At 40.3% G+C, this 21,802-nt stretch overlaps 1 protein-coding gene across 1 annotated transcript in view; it reads left to right on the forward strand.

Annotated features, from left to right (window-relative positions):
• The window catches only part of Dytn (dystrotelin), a 51,598-nt gene extending 31,169 nt beyond the window's left edge, over window positions 1-20,429 (forward strand). The window contains exons 10-12 of the mRNA XM_006975005.3: window positions 7,752-7,911; window positions 9,927-10,416; window positions 19,869-20,429. Coding sequence (XP_006975067.1) covers window positions 7,752-7,911; window positions 9,927-10,416; window positions 19,869-19,972 — 754 coding nt within the window. The 3' untranslated portion in view covers window positions 19,973-20,429. The remainder of the gene's footprint in view (window positions 1-7,751; window positions 7,912-9,926; window positions 10,417-19,868) is intronic.
• Window positions 20,430-21,802: the final 1,373 nt, after the last annotated feature.

The raw sequence follows: 21,802 nt of genomic DNA on the forward strand, positions 1-21,802 counted from the left end.
CATTTTCAATCATCAAGTGTTACATGCTTTTGTCTTTTGAGACATGGTCTCTTTTTGTATCCCAAGATAGACTAGAACTCAAAACAATCCTCTAGTTTCTGCCACCAGCGTACTGGGGTTACAGGTGTGAGCTACCAGGCCCACCTAGGGCTATGCAGCTATTGCATTAAATTTGGAAAAACAAGTTAAAGATTAAAAATGAAAATAATCTATGTGTACGCATCATTAACATTTCAATATGTTTCACTCCTTTTGAATATTTTAGTTTAAATCATACTTTGAGATGTACTCATTATACTGTCAAATTGTCAATGTAAATTATATTGTGAACATTTTCCATTGTCAGAATTCTTCAAAAACATTTGCATAGTTATTTAAATAGACAGAATGCTATTCACTTAACTCCTGCTTGACATTTAGGTTGTTTCCAATTTTTACTGTAATTTAAAATTTACTATTAAAATTCCCTTTCATTATTCTTTGGGTACACTTACCCCATTATTTCCCTACAATACATTTCTAAAGCGGGATCACCAAAAAGGTCCAGGGAAATATGTCTAGCGTTCTTCATGCTTATTGCAAAATTGCTTTTCAGCAAAGTATAGCAGATTATACGCCCAGCAAATGCAACCCCTGTGAACTTGGCTAAAGCTAAGATTAGCTATTGCCACAATTTAAATCTGCCAATTTACAAGAAATAAAATATAATTTCGCGGGTCTTTATTTTTCTCAAATTTAGTGAAAAAAGATTTCCCCCCCAGTTACTTTAAAAGGCAATTATATTTTGTCCCTTCTCTCCCTCTGCCCCTCCCACTCTGGGGTGTCACTATGACATGTCAATATATTTAAAATGTGACTCTTCCAGCTTGGCTGAAGCAAACCCTGCTCCTGTTAGTCTTCTGAGTAGAATGACTTGGTTTATGGATGTTTCTAGTTCTCCTGAAAATGCAGTCAATTTTTTTCTTTGTAATTTCTTATACTTTTAGGCTTATAAAGGGCTCTTCAGCCTTACCCCTCTGTGGAGTGGATGGGGGGGTAGGATGGAGGGGATGTAAGGGGGCAGGAGAAAGGGAAGGAAGGGGACCAGGGGATGGTATGTAAAATTAAAATAATAATAATAATAATAAGAATAAACACAAAAAGGAGGCTCTCCAATGGGAAGTTAAATGGTTCTTTTAACTGTATTTATTTTAACATGCTTTATCTTGACATTACAATTTTAAATCTATCTTGATTTTATTTTGATTTATGATTAAGTGACAGTAATTTCCTACTCTTTTTGTTTGTTTGTTTGTTTAAATAAGCCGCTTCCTTATTCATGGCTGTATTATGATTCTGTTAATACACACTAGAATTTTCACCACTTTAGGGTGAGTGTTATACTGTTTCCCACTCACCTGAATTGTTTCTCATTTTGTTTTTACATGAGAACATCCTTTAATATTCTAGCTTTGTGTAGTATAGAGCAAGAGTCCCCCTTTTTATTTTTCGACCACTTTATTGAAGTGTGGTTGACATTTTAAAAGTGGTACATATTTAATGTATACAACTAATGAGTGTGAGAGAGGACAGGTCCAGGAAACCATCACCACCATCCTGGCCATGAAATGTCCATCCTCTCCTAAAGTTCCCTCTCAACTCTATTATTGGTTTTGTCTGTTGGTGGAAGTATTAAGGCAACTTCACGTAGTTAAAAGGGAGGTTTATTTGGGGGGTAACTTACAAGTAAAGGGATAGGTTACAGGGTCCAGGAGAGGTGAATTGCAGTCCAGCCGTGTTCTCTGGAGAACTCTGCTCGGTCTACACCCAGCATCCAGGATCCAAGAACCAAGAGAGCCGGCACATCTGTATCTTAGGTTTTATTGTTTGTTTGTTTGTTTTTCGAGACAGGGTTTCCCTGTTCTTAGGTCTTAAGGGTTCCTTTCTCGGCTCTGCGTCATAGGCCTGATAGTTACCGGAAGCCTCCATGGGGGTAGTACTTCCAGGTCAAAGCTGGAACAACTACCCACTACATTTGTCCTTAGGATTCTTGTTATTATTAATGTGGGAGTAAAAATGCTTAACATGAAAGCTACATTCTGACTGTTTGGTAGCTGTCTAGGACTTATTCAATTTTACATAAATACAACTCTACCCCACGTATTGCCTGCATGTTTTTTTTTTCATTTTTTTCTTTCTTTTGAATTAAAAAAAATTTAAATAAAAAACATTTTGTGCTTAAAATGTAATCCTTTTCAGCCATAGGACCTAGTCAGTCCCTAGTTCCCCAGTGATAACCTGCATGGAATAAACCTTTGCAGGCCTTTTCCTGGAATTTGTGTGTGAGGAGGTGTGTAAACATGTGTGTGTAACTACTGACAACCCAAGAGCCTTACACACCTGTGCAAGAAAACCACACAGCTTTATTTACTACATCTAATTTTAAACCACTAAAAACAACCTTCAGAGCCAGTCAAGGCTCAGTGGGTCAAGGCACTTGCCATATAAGTCACACAACCTGAGTTCCATGCCAGGAGCCCATGTGAAAAAGGAAAAAGAACTGGACCCCACGAAGTCATCCTATGACCTCCACACAGGCACCATGACACACACATCCCCTCATAATTAATTAATTTAATAATAAAAGTTTTAAGAATTTAAAAAACAGCTTTGTGTCCTTTAATAGGAATGACTCAAAAAACTATGGTATCCAGCCTATGAAGATCTTTGTACATACATATACATAAACCTAAACTGTTTCTCAATTACAGAAAAATATGTATCATGTGCTAATATGGACGTAAAAAAGTTTAATTTTTATACTAATAATATAAATGTCATTACTGCAAAGGCTAGGTTTGAATATTTAGATGAAAAAAAAAAAGCAGGTCCTGTCACTCAGGAACCACAGAGTCCACACCAACCTGAAAATGTGACTTAAGTGTATGCCTAGCTCACTCTCCTCTTCCTATGGTTCCTTTTCTTCTCCGCCCTGTTCATCTGGATGGTGTTCCTCTGGGCCCGGGCCCTCTCTGGACCATGGGCAGGAGGAGAGAAGCCATAGCTGCCTAAAAATGCAGAGTGGGAGATCCATATTCTACCCTGAGGAACGGGAGTCATGGGCTGGGTCTCTGGGCTCCAGAGCTCGGGCTAGGCTGGGTCAGGTCAACAGAAGCCCTTGGGTGGCAGTTCAGGAAGCAGAGTGCGATGAGATGAAGTTCAGTGGGGAAAATCTAAAGAAGAGTCAAGCTACCGTGGTTCATTCAAAAGACTTGGTGAACTTAAAGGAAGTGCTGACATCAGTGAACATCCACATAGGAGACAATGCGGGGAATGAAAGTAGCAAGTGGAGGAAGAAGTGAGATGCTTAGACCAAAGACAAGATGTGACCCAACTGTGTTCTGTGAATGACCAAAGACAAGATGTGACCCAAAGACAAGATGTGAATGACCAAAGACAAGATGTGACCCAACTGTGTTCTGTGAATGATCAAAGACAAGATGTGACCCAAAGACAAGATGTGAATGACCAAAGACAAGATGTGACCCAACTGTGTTCTGTGAATGACCAGACAAGATGTGACCCAACTGTGTTCTGTGAATGACCAGACAAGATGTGACCCAACTGTGTTTTGTGAATGACCAGACAAGATGTGACCCAACTGTGTTCTGTGAATGACTTTGCAAGAAGCAGCTAACATGGGCAGAAGGCTATTGTAGCTTACTTTTAACACTTTAATATTTAATATGTAGTATTAATATATATTATGTTAAGATTAAGATATAATTAACTTTGTAAATTAGGCTGCACGGCTATACTTTTCATAAGTTAATATCCACATCATTGTTCTTAGACATAAATCCTAACATCAGCTAGTTTCTTAAAAACTGCAAATTATTTTTGAAAAAATATATTATTATCATGCTCTTATGACAATTTTTTAAAATGTGCTTAAGTTCAAACTAAAAACTCATTTCCTCAATTTCTTGCTTCTCTAGACCACAGTCAGCATTAAGAAGAAACTATGGAGGACTCATGACTCCATCGATGCTCTGCACAGGGAAAGAAGGTAGGAGCAACATGTGGATATGTGAGAAGGTAGGAGCCACATGTGGATATGTGAGAAAGTAGGAGTCACATGTGGATATGTGAGAAGGTAGGAGCCACATGTGGATATGTGAGAAGGTAGGAGCCACATGTGGATATGTGAGAAGGTAGGAGCCACATGTGGATATGTGAGAAGGTAGGAGCCACATGTGGATATGTGAGAAGGTAGGAGCCACATGTGGATATGTGAGAAGGTAGGAGCCACATGTGGATATGTGGTAGGAAAGGAGTCACATGTGAATATGTGAGAAGGTGGGAGCCACATGTGAATATGTGAGAAGGTGGGAGCCACATGTGAATATGTGAGAAGGTGGGAGCCACATGTGGATATGTGAGAAGGTGGGAGCCACATGTGGATATGTGAGAAGGTGGGAGCCACATGTGGATATGTGAGAAGGTGGGAGCCACATGTGGATATGTGAGAAAGTGGGAGCCACATGTGGATATGTGAGAAAGTGGGAGCCACATGTAGACATGTGAACAGTAGCTGAGATGAGCCAGGAGCTCAGCACTGAGCTTTCATAGAGACATTTTCTACAGAAAAAAAAAATGAAATTCTTTTTTTTTAATTGGAAGAAATTATTTAAGCAAAGAAGCCCTGCATTTCAATGTGAAGGTTAAAAAAAAAGCATCTTCATGCTGTGTGAGTAGTTACACATGATGAATACCATTCAGCTAGCTACAGGATGATTTTACCCTTGATCACTTAAGGTCATTACTTGAAAGAAGGGTAAGAAGGCTGGTAGATGGCTCATTTGACAATGGACTTGCCATATAAGCAAATGACCTGAGTTTGATCCCCAGGAGCCACATGTTGCAAGAAGTGAAATGACGCCTGCAAGTTGTCCTCCGATCTCTACATGCTCACCATGACATATGTGCCCACCTACACACACAACCACACATACACAGCCACACACACAGAGACACACACAACCACACATACACAGCCACACACACAGAGACACACACACACACACACACATACACACACAGAGACACACACACAACCACACACACACACAGCCACACACAGAGACACACACACACACACAATACACAGACACACATACACAACCACACACACATACACAACCACACACATACACATACACTAAACAAATAAAGTAATATAAAATAAAAATTCTTGCCAGGCATGTTGGGGCACACCTTTAATCTCAGCACTCAGGAGGCAGAGGCAGGTGTATCTCTGTGAGTTCAAAGCCAGACTGGTTTACAGTGGGTTCCAGGACAGCCAGGCCTACATAGTGAGACTCTGTCTCAAAATAAAATAAAAAAAAAAAATCTTAAGATAGTTGTTTGAAAATAATTCTAAGCTATGTTATTCTCTGATATGAAATCCATATCTGCTGCATGTATCATTGGTAGCCTAATAAAGTATTTATCACCACAAAGCATACGAAAGTATCAGACAGATTTGATTTAAAAGATTGAAAACTGGAGGCTCCGTCTTTGCCGTGTGCATCAGCATTTTTATTAACAGTTTGTATGAAACCGCAGACAGCATACCTCTTCCATGCGTGTGTGGAATAGCATCAGAGGCATGAGTTGAATGGGTAATTTGGGACCACTAACATTTAATTCCTGGAATAGTAGAGCAAGCCATAAAGACCTAACTTCCAGGGACTGAGGAGAAGGGCTCCGGATGGAGGCCCAGGTCCACAGGAAACAGTGAAGGTGACCTAAGATGGACAGTTAACTACAAACTCAGTAACGGCCGGCATGAGGTCCCTTGTTATTTAGTAAGCCCCAGTCTCTGATCATACATGGAAAGAGCATTGTCTGCAGACTAATGAAAGTGTGTTTCACTGCACTGTGGTTAACCTTTCTAGGAGCATTTGGGCTCCTACTGATGGCCTCATGCACACAGGATGCAGTCTGCTTAGTAACAGAAAGCAGATGGGAAACTTAAAAAGGGCAGTTTTAGGTCATTTGGAAGGAATTAGTTCTCAGGTAATATGAACTTGCTAACAGACATTTGCTTGGAAAGCAGCAGGCTCCAAAATACTGGAAACAGTTCTAGCAGGTAAATTATAGCTAGTAGAACAGTTTATGAGCATCCTCCCTTTAAAATAAAATAAAAAAAAAATAGAGAACCAAGTGTGGTGGCACCTGCCTTTAATCCTAGCACTTGGGAGGCAGAGGCAAATGGATCTCTGTGAGTTCAAGGTCAACCTGATTTACTTAGGGAGATCTAGGCTGCTACACAGTGAGATCCTGTCCCCCACCCCACCCCACCCCCAAAAATGACCAGAGAAAGAAAAATGTTTCTGATAGGACTCTGTTTGCTTTCCCCTGGGCTCTGAAGAATGAGGAGCCCCAGCTGTCCAAGCATGGTGGATAGGGCAGAGAAGAGAAAAGGATGTGTGGTATGGGCCACATGGAAGAGAGAGATTGTCGTGATTACTGATCAGAACAAGCACAACACTATGGTGTTGACAGGCCTGTCCACACAGCCCTGAAGATACTGCTTTGTGAGTTACAGAATCCCCTAGGCTGACTCCATTCTGGAAAATGTGCCCTATAAAGATGCTTGGCACTCCAACTATAATTAGGATTTTAGAATCAGGCTTCCTATATGACCGGAAGTTTAAAGGTTCCTGCTCAGAGACACGTGCTTTGGGTGGAAGCTCAAGCTTTATTCCAAGACCCTTTCCAGGCTTTCCGACACTTAGGAACTTCCAAGGCTCTGGTATGGGAGAATGCTGCTGTTCCCTGTCACAGAGTTTACTCCCACACATTTTGTTAATATGCCAACAGCACTGATCAAAGAACAAAACCATATTAATTGTATACCTACTACGTGACAGAACCAGGAAGTGTGGCGATAAACAAGGGTGAGAGGGTTTCCAGAATAGCAAAATAATGTGCAATGAAATAATTTAGTAATATACAAATAAAACAGAAAGTATATGAGTGTGTGAGCTCAGAAATTAAGGCTGGAGACTAGCTAAAACCCTGAACTCTCACCAAGCTTGATAGCAATTGGATATAGAGAAAAACTAGTGGTATTTATTTGCTCCGCCCGTGACCTTGGGCGGGAAGGAGGCGGGGCTTCTTGCAGATGTATGTGACCTATTAAAAAAGCTATACAGAAAAATAAAGAAGGGAAGGGTCTAGGCAGTGCCAGGGACAAGGCTGGAGTTCTGCTTCACAGGGAGGTAATAGGGAAGTCAAGGAAAGCCTTGTTGGAAGTGTAATGTGTTGTTATAGATTGCAGGAAGCAAGGAGGTAACTCGAGCAATAACCTCAAAGGACAAGCGGGTCCCTGCAGGGAGCAGAAAGAGCAGAGACTCCGAGGGAAGAATATAGATGAACAGATCAGTGATTCATGAACCGTGAGCCTTGTCTGTAGTCTTCATGCTAAGTGCATTACCTTCCCAAATAGGGTATTTCTAGACACAATAATGAATAATATGTAAATGTAAGCGGCTGGTAAACCATGCCATCCAAAGGAATCCTGATAGGCCTGGTGAGCATCAAGTGGTATTGATGGAGTCATATGGGCGTGAGGGTCCCCCCCCCCTTCCCGGGGAGGACCTGCAAAGCTCCTGCTAGGCTGTGTGTGTGTGTGTGTGTGTGTGTGTGTGTGTGTGTGTGTGTGTGTGAGTTTCCACTCTTCCTCAAACCCGTTTCCTTTCCAGGCTCCTTAGAAAACAGTTAAACAGATACAAACACAAATTGCAAGGCACATACACCTTACAAAAGGCCCAGAACTGCAGATTTGAAAGGAAGATTCGGGAGCTTGCAACCAACCAGGATAAGCTATGGACCAAGCTACAGCAGATGAGACAAGACCTACAGGTACAAATGTGAGGGCCACTGGCTACCTAGACTGCCCGGAAGAAGTCTAACTTCAAGGATCCTCTGCCGCACCCAGGGCTGGGTTGGGGGTCTGGGCTGGGAGGGGCCGGGAGAGGGCGGGGCTTCACAAAGCTTCCCACTTCACGTGGATCAACCTCTTCTCCTCCACCCTCTTCCTTCTCCCCCAATCTTCTCCCACACACATCCTCCGTACAGAAGAAACAATAGAACCAAGTGCTCCCATGCAGCATTTGGACTCAGGATCTCTTTGCACGTTGTTAAAATTTTTTGAGCACTCCCCTAGGAGCCTTTATCTCTGTGAATTATATCTGCTGCTATTTTTATCCCATTGAGGAAAAAAAAACCAGAGAAGTGTTTCAAAAACATATTCATTAACTAACTGAGATATGAAATTGATAAACTACTATATGTGCAACATTCTCAAGTCACAGCTGGATGTTTTTAGAGCCTGGAAGAGTATCAGTGATTTGTTTGCTTTGTTAAATCTCTGTAATGTCTGACTTAATGAAAGACAGCCAATCTTTCCTCGCTGTGAGCAATCTATTATGAGAGGTTTATTTAAGGTGTATGAAGAAATCCAGTCTCACGCCGCAGTGCAGTTAAAAGAAAGACAGAGATCTTTCTGTAGCCTTTCATATAACTAAGGTATTACCCACTGACACAACATCAAACATAAAAAAAAAAAACAATTGTTTTTTAAAGGATAGGTGCATTATGAAATCTAAAAGCAGATCTGTTTCATATTCGACTTTATTAAAATCCCAGAGTTCTAAGCTGCTCTCTGAGTGGAACTATCTGTGTTTCATTTTGTAACATATATTGGCCACGTGGTGAATATTGACTCTCTGAGCTTCCTGGAGCTTGCCGATTTCATTATACAAGTTTTTTTTTTTTTTTTAAGAAAGAAAGATAAGAAGAAAAATTCTCACATTCAGTTTCACCAATGATGTTGTCAGAAAAAAAAAATTTAAGAAGCGACTAGCTGTTCCACTCACCCGTGGCAGATACAAGCTTTCTAAAATTTTAATTATTGCTTGAAACCTTGACTGTTATAAATGACAGTCAAATAAAGTTAGTCATTTTCTCGGCGGTGTCATGTTCATTTTCTTCTTATTTCCCCCCCCCCCCCAGAAAATCATTGCCTAATACCCCAGTCTAACTGATTATTCTGTTGGCCTTTCCTTGGCACAAGAGGCAACATCTGTGTTTCAGGTTGTATCTGAAATCCTATACGGTTGCTTTTCCATTTCACTGCACACAGTATTGAAAAGACAGATTATTAAGGAAATTTGAAGTTTTTGCTACTCCACAAGATATTAAGTGAAGCTGTCTGCTTTTTAACTGGTAGTATATGAGTTTTCTGTGTTAATGTCACCCGGATCCCTGCCGAGGCAGTGATGTCTACATTTATTGCTGATTGTGAACCAGCTGGGCTCCCATATGGGAGTGTAATAGACAAACAATTCAAAGAGTGATTATAGAAATCATTTTACTCCACAGACTCCTACAAGACTCTCTAGGGTCCTGAGGACCCTGGGCCCAACCTTGAAAACAGTGGAACACATCCCTAAATTTTTGTACCTCTAGCTTCACATGAAGTCCCTCAAAACGCACCTCTGAAGCCTATCATTAGGAGCATGTTTTATTGTAATAATCTGTGCTTGTCAATCACCATGAGGATATGTTTTTCAGAAATTCTTTATGACACCTTTAGGGACAGACATGCTCTGGCCTAGATGGGTTTGTTTGTTTGTTTGTTTGTTTGACTGTTTTTTTTTTACAAATTTCTGGCATTATTCCCAAGACATTTTGCAACCTGAGCTATCCCAGTCTTCTAGAGTTTTAAATTTATATTGAATAGCATGAAAAAAATAAATGGAATATCAAGAGTAAAGCAAGAGACAGGCCTCCAGTGTTGTTAGGATGTTGAAATGAAATGCATTTGTGGAAAAAGTAAGAGTTATTTCTTCCTAAAGAAGTTTTTCTTTACCCAGGCTATATTGCGCCCACTCTGCCCTTCATCTTCATCTCAAAACACGGCCTCCAAGATTGATGATTCTTTACACGGTGATGGGCTATGGAGAGGAGGAGACTCTTCCCACATCAAGAGTGTCATTAGGTACGGTCCGGAATGGGAACTTCTCCCTAACTCTGCCAAGGCTGACAGAAATCACAAACGTCAAACAAGTTCAGGGAAAGATCTGCCGGACTCTGAACCCCCAGAGACCATTTTGCAAAGCCCCAGGACACAAGGCCACCCACAAAAGATGCTAAAGGAACTCCGTACTGCCCCATCTGCCTGTCAGGAGGAACTGCAGGACAATCCCCAGACTCCTCCTGCTGCAGCCAGAGGCTCTGCTGTGGCACCTTCCACAGAGAAAGAGACAAACCACGTCAGTGAAAGGAGGAACAACCTGCATGAACAGGAGCTGCAAACGCTGTTGTCCAGACTCCTGGATGCCTTCGACCTAGACACGCCATCAGGTGAGGCATACGTTGGGTTTTGTCCTTTGAGTTGTGTGGTGTTTGCTGTTTGTGTGTTTGTTTGAGACAAGGTCTCAGGATGTAGCCCTTGTTGGCCTGGAACTGTCTATGTAGACCAAGCTGGCCTTGAATTCACAGAGATATACCTCCGCTTTGAGGAGTGCTGATCAGGTAAGGTTTTCACTGTCAAAAGAGAGGGATGGCCAGGAACTGGGGCTGCCTGTTAAAACTCAGACTTGGAATTCAGTTCCCAGCATTGGCTAATTCATAAGATCACCATGAGCACTAAAGGTTAACAATCTTGTGAGACTTTGCTATAACATCTAGCATATAGCATTAAGTAAATATGTATTATTTTGAAAGTGCAATCATTGTGAGCAACCTTAAATCATGCATTTAACTGAGCAGCCCAAAGCCACCATTTTAAAGCGAGGACAATGAGGCTCCTGTTTCGGCATGGCTGAGTGAGGTAACTCTGTTCTGAGTTGTACCATCATTATTGTCATTGTGAGCTGTAACTCATTGCTAAGTTATGAAGGCTTTTGGTCCTCTACTAAAACTCCGTTTTGTAATCTCATTTTCTACTTTCTATTTAGACCATATACAGATACATATTCACTGTGGTCATCAGTTTCTCAGTAGGAAATCTGTATAATCTAGAGACTTGTGGGAGAGTGAAAGTGGCATTTGTGTATGTTTCTGTGCGGGAAGAGGCCTTCTCCACGAAGCTATGCCTTAATATACAAGTTTTCCACAGATACTATCCAACAGTACAGAGGAGGGAACTTGAGCAAAAATAAAAGAAAAATGAGTGAAGAAATTTTAAAAAGTGCAAAATAAAAAAGAGAAAGCACAGGAAAGGACAGAGGGAAGGGGGAGGACTTGGAGAGGGCAGGGCAGGGAAAAAGAGAACAAGAGAGGAGGAGAGAAGGGATGATTTTCTCTCTGTCCTGGAGGCTACCAGTCCAAGCTCAAGGTGTCAGCAACACTGGCTTCTTCTGAGGTTTCTTTCCTTCATTCATTGGTTGCTGTCTTCTGTCTGTGTCTACATGGCCGTCAGCCTATGTGTGTTTACATCCTTCTCTTCCTTTAGAGACACCGGGCATGTTTGAATGAGGCCATCCCAATGACCTCATTTTAACTGAATTATCTTTTACACACACACACACACACAAAACAAACAAACAAACAAACAAATAAAAAACCCTCTGAGTCCATTTAGTGTTGTAATTATCTCTCTAAAGACCCTGTCTCTAAATATAGTTATATTCTGAGGTTCTGGAATTAAACTTTTAAAATAGAAACTTGGGGGTTTGAGGGTCACAATTCAGTCCAGGACAGTTGGAGAGCTCCAACCTAGGCACATAATAATGTCAACTTTACACAGACCTTGGTAGAGTCTGGTCAATGAAATAGAAAGTATTACAGTATATAGAGTTGAAGTCACAGTCATAGTATAAAAGGAAATGAATTCTCAGAGATGTCAAGGGCACAGGATGAAGACAGAATGAAAACTCCTTATACCCGATTATTAAACCAACACAAAATTCCATGCACTGTAGTTCTGCCTAAGCATCCTTGGGGTCATGATAAGTATTCAAAACAAAGTCAATATCCTTTTGAAAATATTCACCTTTTCAGGAAAATGTCACTGGTCAATTGGGCCTTACTGAAACAGTTTTAATTTGGCACATCTTTACCTTGCTTTTTTGCTTTGTTTCTGTTTTCCAAGTGAGCTGATGAAGGTTTCTGAATTCTAAAACTTTTTACTGAGTCAGCCCTCACAAATGCAGTCACTACAGTGCATACTTTACATTCTTCATAATCTAGATCTGTATTTTAATATCTTAACAACATTTGTCCAGTTTCATACCTAAGGGTAAAAGATCAATGCATATTTAAGTGACTTTATCAAGGTCTGTATATAGAAATATTTATATGTATTTATCATCATTATACCATTGAAAGAAAATTATAAAATCTAAAAGAAAATTATAAAAGAGTCAGTGCCTTTCTAAGTTTAGATGATGTGATAATGTGTAATGTGCAATTAGAATTATTTGATCTTTTAGAAAGTACTCTTTAAGTGTCAAATTTTCACCTGTTTCCTTCTGTTCACAGTCTCAGTTGAACCACTGAGATGTTATTACAGGAAGTATGCATTATTATTATTATTATACATATATTCTTATAATTCAAAAATTACTAATTATCTTATGTGTGTGAAATATACACCTGTGGTGTGTCTCAGTTGTACCTGCAGACACTCACAGCAGCCAGGAAAGAACATCGGGGTTCCTGCTCTCTTACTCTCTACAAGACAGGGTTTCTCACTGAACCTGGAGCTAGACTGGCATCCAGCCTGTGCTAATGACACTTCTGTCCCCATCTCTCACTACACTGGGGTTATACCTATGTGCAGCCCTGTGCAGATTTTGATGTGGGCATGAGGGATTTGAACTCAGTTCTTCGTGCTTGTGCAGTAAGTATCCTTACTCACTGATTAATCTCCTCAACCCCCCCCCCACAAATGCTAATTTTTAAGATTTAAATTTATTACTTTTTTTCTGTATTAGTCATCTTTTTTTTGGTATGGCTCAAGAATAAGGCATGAGTATATGTGTGTCAACCTCATGGATAGTATTTTTCATTGTGTATCTGCTCACTTGAGTATTTCTAAAGGTTTTCTTGTTTGTTTGTTTTGAGACAGGATCTTACATGGCTCAGGCTGGCCTAAAAACATACTATGTATCAAATGATAACCTTGAACTTCTGGTTCTCCATCCTCTACTTTCCCAGTGCTAGGATTACAGATATGTGTCACTATTCTCTGTTGTTCGAATCTTAGATGGTCTTTTAATTTAAAAAAAAAAAAAAAAAAAAAACCAGTAACAGATATTGGGGTAAAAGCTGAGAAATCAAAGAAGCAGAGCAAGCCACAGCCACCACCTATTACCTCACCAACTCCACAAATCCTTTGACTGAAATCCTCTGAGTCTTCACCCGAAAAGGTCCCAGCTGAACTGCCTTAGTTCCTGTTTCCTCTTGCCTTATTTATATACCTTTCTCCACCCTGCCGTCACTTCCTGGGATTAAAGGCGTGTGTGTGCCTCCCAGTACTGGGATTAAAAAAAGTGTGTGCTACCACTGCCTGGCTCTGTTCCCAGCATGGCCTTGAACTCACAGAGAGCCAGACAGATCTCTGCCTCCTGAGTCATAGGATTAAGAGGGTGTGCCACCACTGTCTGGCCTCTATGTCTGATCTAGTGGCTGACTCTGTCCTCTGATCCTCAGGCAAGCTTTATTAGGGTGCACAATATATCACCACTATTCTCAATTGATATAGTGTGGGGGATCAACCCTGTGCATGCCAAGCAAGTGCTGTGCCCATACCCCCAACCCTATATTTAAGTTTTTATCTTTATTTCAATCTGGTGTGGATTTTTTTTTCAAACTCTACCATTGGTAGTATGGATTACATAAAAAAAATATTCCCCATAAACTATACATTAACTATGCAGACTTACCAACATTACACTAAAGTTAATCAGAGCCAGGTGTATGATAACCACACCCATGAACATGTAGGGGATGCAGCTAAATTAAGTTATCAGCTACTTGAGTTTATGTCCACACTTTTAGTAGAAGTATCACATAACAGCAAAAAGTTTCTCATCACTTTACCATCCCACTTTTGTATAAAGAATTGTTTTAAAAAGTTAGAAACACCTACTATTGATATATAATAGCCTAGAATTTACCCAGCAGAGGGTCACTGTATTCATCTAGTACAGCAATTAGCCTAGTAATTGATTGCCTTTGTAGGTTATGGTTACAGTTTTGTTAAGAAACCACATTTTGTAGATGATGAACTTTATATTACTTAAAAGCTTAATGGGAATGAGACGGAAAACTTGGTGATCATTTTGAGGCCACCTATTTACATTAGTTGAATAGAATGATTCAGTATCAAGACCTAAGATAATGAGATTTCCAGAGACCACGGGAATTATAATTATGAGAGAGAGAGAGGGAGGAGGGGCCTATTAGGAGGTCCCTGAACCTCTTTAAATTCTGAATGTTGAAAGTTAGTAGCAAATGAATTAGATTAAATTTTTCAGGAAAAAAAATAGATTTCAAGAAATGTTTAATATTCTTTTCTCCTATGATAAAAGAAAAACACATAACCTCTGGTTTTATTATCTAATTTCATTATTTCTTTCCATTTGAGGTGAAGTTCCCCACGCACACCTCGTAAATTCTTTTTATTCTAATATCTATTATTCTAATATCTAATCTGTAACTTTGCCCTCCATTTGGCCCTAATTGTTTCAATTGTACGCCAGGAAGACAGGAGTTAAAAGGCAGGAGCAGGCAGGCATGGCTTGAAAGCAAACACCGGGTAAGCCCAAATGAAAGAATTTGCCAAGGCTCCTTCTTCACACTCAGTACAAAACATGAAGCTAAGTGGGGTGGTGGTGATGTGCACCTTTAATCCCAGCACTCAGGAGGCAGAGGCAGGCAGATCTCTGTGAGTTCGAGGCCAGCCTGGTCTACAGAGCAAGTTCTAAGACAGCCAGTGTTACACATAGAAACCCTGTCTGGAAAAAATAAAATAAAATAAAAGCATGAAGCTAAATAAAACACAAATCCCACATCCTTGCTGTGGAAGAAAACAGATTGACTATGTATCTGACACTGTAACTCTGAGATCCAGTGTAATAAATAATGATAAAGAATTGATGCATGATTAAGCAATATCAAGATCTCTATATATAAATGCACTCATATGTGTTTATACATGCACCATTGCATCATTAGAAGGAAAAATCATAAAAGAGTCAAGCATATTTCTAAATTCAAATGGCATAATAGTTCACAATATGCAATTTAGAATTACCTAATTTTCTTTTAGAAAACTTAAAGTCCCAAGATTTCATCTGTTTCCAATTACAGTCTCATAGAAACATTAGGATGCTCTTACAGGAAGTGTGGGCACTGGCTTTATTATTGTTGGTGGTAGTGGTGGTGACAGGGGTAGGAACTTTTGTAAGAAACCATCTGTCTTGCAGGACTGAAAGGAACTATCTTTACATTTTATACCCTGAGGGCTTTTAACAACAAAAACAGAAGCCAAGACTAGTAGGAAGATTCGAGAAGTTCGTATCACTTCTGTTTATGAGAATACATGAAGGGCTTTTTCGTGAGACTACATGAAGAGCTTCTATGAGACTGAGTGAAAAGTAGGACAAGTTGTGATTTTTTTACCCAGCTGTGTGGGCACTAGCACAAAGAGGGGTTAAAAAAAAAAAAGGAAGAAGATGAGACACTTGGTCCAGTCAAAGCAACAAGGCAGAGCTCTAAAAACAGACCTTAATGAAGGAGAAATAAATGAGTCACCTGACAGAGAATTCAAAATAACCACCAGATAATGGAACACGTGTAATAAGGAAGCAGGAAGAGGAATCACCTGAGTGAAGAAAGGCAGCCAGTAAGGGCAAGGGTAGCGGAGGAACATTAGTGAAGAAAGGGAATGAATAGGAACAAAGTTTAATGCCCTGTGTGTAAAAATTCTGTAATGAAACCCATTACTTTGTATGCTAACCTAAAACTTAACTTAAAATATTTATAAACTGCCAGAAAGATGGTCGATGAGCTCAGGTGAGCAATGAATGAAAAACGAGAGTTGTAACAAAGAGCAAAGTGTGTTGCATTAAGCAGAAATTCAAAAAGAAAATAAGAATTTCAGTGGAAGGACTCAGTGGAAAATCAAATCCAGCTGCAGAGAGAGCATCTGGAGTTAGCCGTAGGAGAAAAGTGAGGACTGAAAAGAGCCCAAGAGAGAGATGAGATGTGTAGAACCACCATTGTACCTGTTACACAGGTTCTCGGTGCAGAACAGAGAGAGTCAAAACCATTTTACCTGTTACACAGGTTCTGGATGCAGAACAGAGAGAGTCAGAAACCATTGTACCTGTTACACAGGTTCTCGGTGCAGAACAGAGAGAGCCAGAAAGCATAGCCAAAGAAACAACAGCCCCAAACATCAAGTATTGCAGACGGTGGAATGCCAGAAAAATGAAGCCCTGAAGACCCCAAATTAGATGAACTCAAAGGAGTCTGCCACAAAACAAGACACATTATAATCAACTTGTCAGGAGTCAAATACAAAAGAAAATTTTGAACATGGCAAGTGACCCTCATAACACGATAAACATATTTCTCAGGCTAAGAAATCATCTGATGTGTTAGAAATGCTGAAAAAAAAAAAAAAACAAACAGCACTAACCGCCAAAACTATTATAGCCCAAATGCGATTTGGTGGAAGTAAATTTGTTAGAGGAACACAGAAGACCACAATACTGAAATGAGGTGTGCATCCACTTGATTGTCTTGATTGCTCTAAAAAGGATATGGGCTCAGTGTTTCAGTCACCCAGAAGAGTAATCATAGATTAGAGGCTCCAATAATTTCTAGTCTCTCCATCTACTACTGATAGCTTTCTAGCACATTTCTGACTTATATTTAAGTGAATAATTTTGCTATTGTGATTCTTTCTGGACCATTAGTTTCACAGATACTACATCTCATTAGTGCTTAATCTATATACTATATTACTTACACACACACACACACACACACACACACACACACACACACACATATATATACAGGTACATATTTGTACATAGCCTGTTAGTCTGTGTATGCACGCATGTGCGTGTGTGTGTGTGTGTGTGTGTGTGTGTGTGTGTGTGTGTGTGTTACAAGTACAGATCAAGTAGTGGGCTAGATGGCAAGTCATATCTTTAGATAGTTTTGAAAGAGTGGAGCTTAGAAGAACAAGAAGAAACACGCTTGTGGAATGGATTACTACTGTCCTGTTTCTGTATCACTATATTTAAAGTTTTTACTGGGGGGGCAGAAGAGGTAGCTCGTCATGTCAAGGAGCTTGCTACCTGAACTGATGACATGTACTCCATCCCTGGTACCAACATGGTGGAAGGAGATAACTGAACCTGAACCCTGCAAGCTGCTCTCTGATCTACCCATGTGCTGAGGTGCAAACTGGCACATGTGTGTGCGCACACATACACGGGCAAACAAACAAACAAATAAACAACTCAATAAACATAATTTTAAATTTTAAAATTTGTATTACTTTTGAGAGAAAAATAATATATTAAAATTTGTGGTCTGCTGGAAAAAAATTTGGTTTGTCCAAGGTCCTTGTATCCCTGGAGCAATGTGAGAGGATTCGTAGAGTAATAATGATTTATATTCATCTTGAATCCCACAGAAAGCAGTGCAGATAAAGCTACTATAGAACCATATCACTATTCAAAGATTTTTCTGAGTCTTCATTTTATGATCTCATGTCTCTTCAGTTACATAATAATATGTGTTGACTGTGAAGCAAAATGCCAAAGTATGCAACTTTTCTAAAAGTTTCTTCATTAATATGTCCTTCACTTACCCTATTTCTTACAGATGATCACTCTTGGCAGTTTAGGATGTTTTATTTTTAAAAAATTATCTACCCATATGTGTCTTTACTCCTTCAACATGTTAGGGGATAGTTAAATATAAATAAGAACAGATTTTAAAAAAATAAAAATTCTCTTGTTTTAGAGATTATAATACATCAATTTTTTTAACAGCAGCTACCAAATTAGTTCTACAACACATTAATCCTTACTATAACAGATTGTGGGGAACACTCAAGTCTTTTTTAAAATTAAATTATGTTTTAGTTTAATATATATGTACTGTATTTACATCACTTCTTCCTTCCGGCTCCCTCTTATCTCTCTGACCCCTTCCATAGCTACCTCCAGCCCCTGCTCTCTCTCAAATTCATGGCCTCTTTTTCTTTTGTTATTAATGTTACCATATAAAAAATGAACAAGCTGGGCAGTGGTGATGCACGCCTTTAATCCCAGCACTTAGGAGGCAGAGGTAGGCGGATCTCTGTGAGTTCGAGGCCAGCCTGGTCTACAGAGTGAGTTCCAGGAAAGACGCAAAGCTAGACAGAGAAACTCTGTCTCGAAAAACCAAAAAAAAAAAAAATAATAATAAAAAAATGAACAAATGTATAAGTACAATCCACTAAGCCCATACAGTGTTGCTGCATGTCTATGTTTTTAGGATTGACTACTTGGTATTAGATAGCCAGTTAGAGAGCTCATCACTGGGGAAGACTAATTCTCCCTCTCTCTAGATAGCCATTAATTCCTTGTAGCTATGCATGGAGGAGTGGAGCCCCATGAGATTTTCCCTGTAGCATGAATCTTAGAGAGTCTGGCCAACTTCTCAGCTGGTCCTGTTTCCTCAGACTGGAAGCTTCTGTGTCCTCATCCCAATGGCTCTCAACTGAACTGCTGCTCGAAAGCCTGAAAGCTTAACTAGCCAAATGCCTAACCAGCCAGATGCTTAACCAGCCAAATGCTTAACCAGCCAAATGCTTCTAGTTTCTGGTCCTCACGCCTTATATACCTTTCTGCTTTCTACTACCACTCCCTGGGATTAAAGGTTTGCTTTCTGGGATTAAAGGCGTGATGAGTCACCATGCCTGTCTGTATCCTTGAACACATGGATTACTGCCTCTGGAATGCTAGGATTAAAGGCGTGTGCTACCACTGCCTATCCTTTATGTTTAATATTGTGGCTGCTCTGTCTCTGACCCCAAATAAGTTTATTAGCATGCACAATATTTGGGGGAATACAATACCACATTTCCCCATCCACATTGGCATTTTAACTGGTGTTGTCACTGTTCAGGTCTTAAATAAGACAGCCATATTGCTGAAATTTATGGATACAACTTCCCTGTCATGTATAGAAGTCACCGTCTCACTGCAGATGTCCTGGTCCTCTGGCTTTTTCTACCTCATCTTCCATGTGCCCGGAGCCTTGGGTATAGAGGTCGTGTTGTATCATGGATCCACTGAGGCTGAGCTCCTCACAGTCGGTTATTCTTTGCATTGTGACAAGTTGTGGCTTTCCTTGGGGGTCTCTGTCTCCTGCTAGCTGCAGGGAGGTGGTCTGAGAATACGGCTCCTCAACCAGCCACACCAATGTCACCTAGAACTTGCGGGTACAGATTTACTGGCTGGCCCCAGAGAGACCGAACGTGACTCTTGTGGCGGGGAGTGGTCACCTGTGTGTTTCAACACTCTTCAGGTTATGGTATACAGCAATGTTTCTGTGAAAGCACTCTGGGGTGGGGCGGGCCTCTCTGGTCCCACAGATTCATTCTAGCAGCCAGGATGGATTAGTAGGACAGACCATAGTAAGTTAAGAACAGGTTACCTTCTCTCTTCAGGGAAAGGGAATGGAGAGAAGACGGGATCTGATTCTTCTCTGTGGGTGAGAGCTGTAGCCACACAGATCTCTGGGATCCAGGAGGTGTATTTTCCTTAAAGGTTCTTTCTTCTGCTTACTGATTTCAGGTCCGCAGCCTTCAGTGGACATGGAGCTGTACAGTAGAGCTGAGCAGGTGTGCAGGGCTTTCTCTGCCCTTGTGGATCAAATCACCTTACCCAGCTTGGAGTGAAAAGGCATCCAGACTTAGGCCACTCGGTGTAAATGACAAAAACCTTTACTCAAAATTCAACTTTAAAAGAATTAAGCCTTGAGCATCTCTCTGAATGGTTGATACGAGGGTATGAACTTGAGTTTTGGTTATTTTCTTTAACCTCCTGACTCATGTATCTTAGTTCTTCAATGTAGAGTTAAACTTTGAGGGCGAAGAAGTGCAGAGGAGGGAAAAGAGACCACACACAGCAGCAGCAGATCAAATCCAGGTAGCTGAGTTTCCATCAGACGGCCACTCTATATATTTTGGTAGTGATACTCAATTGTGTGATCCACATAAATGTAAAAAAAACATCTTCAAGTGTCATTGGTAACACTGAATTAGTGGCCCAGTTTTCTAGCTGATGTTCCTGCTAAACAGCAGGTTCAGCAAAGAACTAAGCACACACACACACACACACACACACACACACACACACACACACACACACACACAGTGTATATAAAACTGGTGAAAACTGTTTCAAATCTGGGTTGCTCCATTGTCAATTTTCTAGTTGGGATGCTGTAGTATAGTTATACAATGCTCATATTGGAAGAAATCGAACAAAAGGTACATGGATGTCTCTGTACCGTTCCTTACAATCAAATACATATCAACAAGCATCTTTTTTTAAAGATGTTTCTTTCTAAAAATCCCACGTGTGATGAGTTTTACCAAAGCACTTAGAGGGGTCCTCACCCCTGGTGTTGAATTGTTAGAGCTGATGTTTATATTGCTATCTAGAATAATACCTAACATCCTTTTACCATTAGAACACAGTTTCTAAGTATCTTCTGTGCATTACCGTATTCAATTCTCACAACCGACCTAAGGAATCTTTAGCTTCTTTTATAAGAAAAAAGAAGGCACTAAGAGATCAAATGACTTCCAAAGTCATTCAGCCGACACTTCATGCCGGATTTGAACCCTGCGCCTGGCTCTGTACTTGTCACTAATCTCTTACTTCTCTCAATAAATACTGCTGTGACTCTGACGTCTTGGCCTTCAGTCCTTGTTACAGGAAGACTGATCAATCATTTCTAGAATTGCCTACGAAGGGCAGTAAGGCCCATGTTTAGGACTATGTTTTCTCTCAATCTAATCCCAATATTTGATTTTTTTCTTTTCAGTCAACCAAAATTTTTATTTAGCTTTTGCCACTGAATATAGTCAATTTCCTTCACGTATCATTCAGGAGTCTTCCTCACGAGCTTGATAAGCACACACCACAGCATAGGTCAGCACTTTATAACTGCCCATTGCCTGTTTCATACAGGCTATGAGCTAAAAGTGCTGGGGTTTTTTTTTGGGGGGGGTTGTTTGTTTTTTGTTTTGTTTGTTTGTTTGTTTGTTTGTTTGTTTGTTTTAATGGCTGAAAGGGACAAAAGACAAGACGATTTTGTGACACCTGAAGCTGTATGGATTCAAATTTCAGGGTCCACATTTCATTGGACCACAGCCTGCTGTGTTGACCCTTATTGGACGGCAACCCAGCTATTTTGAACAGGTGTGGCTCTGTTCCCTCCAGTTCTACCTTGACAGACAACCATTATGGCAAGCAGCACAGGGCAGCCCACAGAACCAGTAACATTCATGTCCTGACCCTTTATGGAAAAAAGAAATCAATGTCTTAGTTAGGGTTCCTATTGCTGTGAAGAGACACCATGACCATGGCAACTCTTATAAAGGAAAACATTTAGTTGGGGCTGGCTTACAGTTTCAGAGGTTGAGTCCATTATCATCATGGTGGGACATGGCAGTATGCAGGCAGATGTGGTGCTGGAGAAGGAGCTGTGAGTCCTACAT

The sequence above is a fragment of the Peromyscus maniculatus genome, chromosome 13, assembly GCF_049852395.1.
Source record: "Peromyscus maniculatus bairdii isolate BWxNUB_F1_BW_parent chromosome 13, HU_Pman_BW_mat_3.1, whole genome shotgun sequence".
In the NCBI taxonomy this organism is placed as follows: domain Eukaryota; kingdom Metazoa; phylum Chordata; class Mammalia; order Rodentia; family Cricetidae; genus Peromyscus; species Peromyscus maniculatus.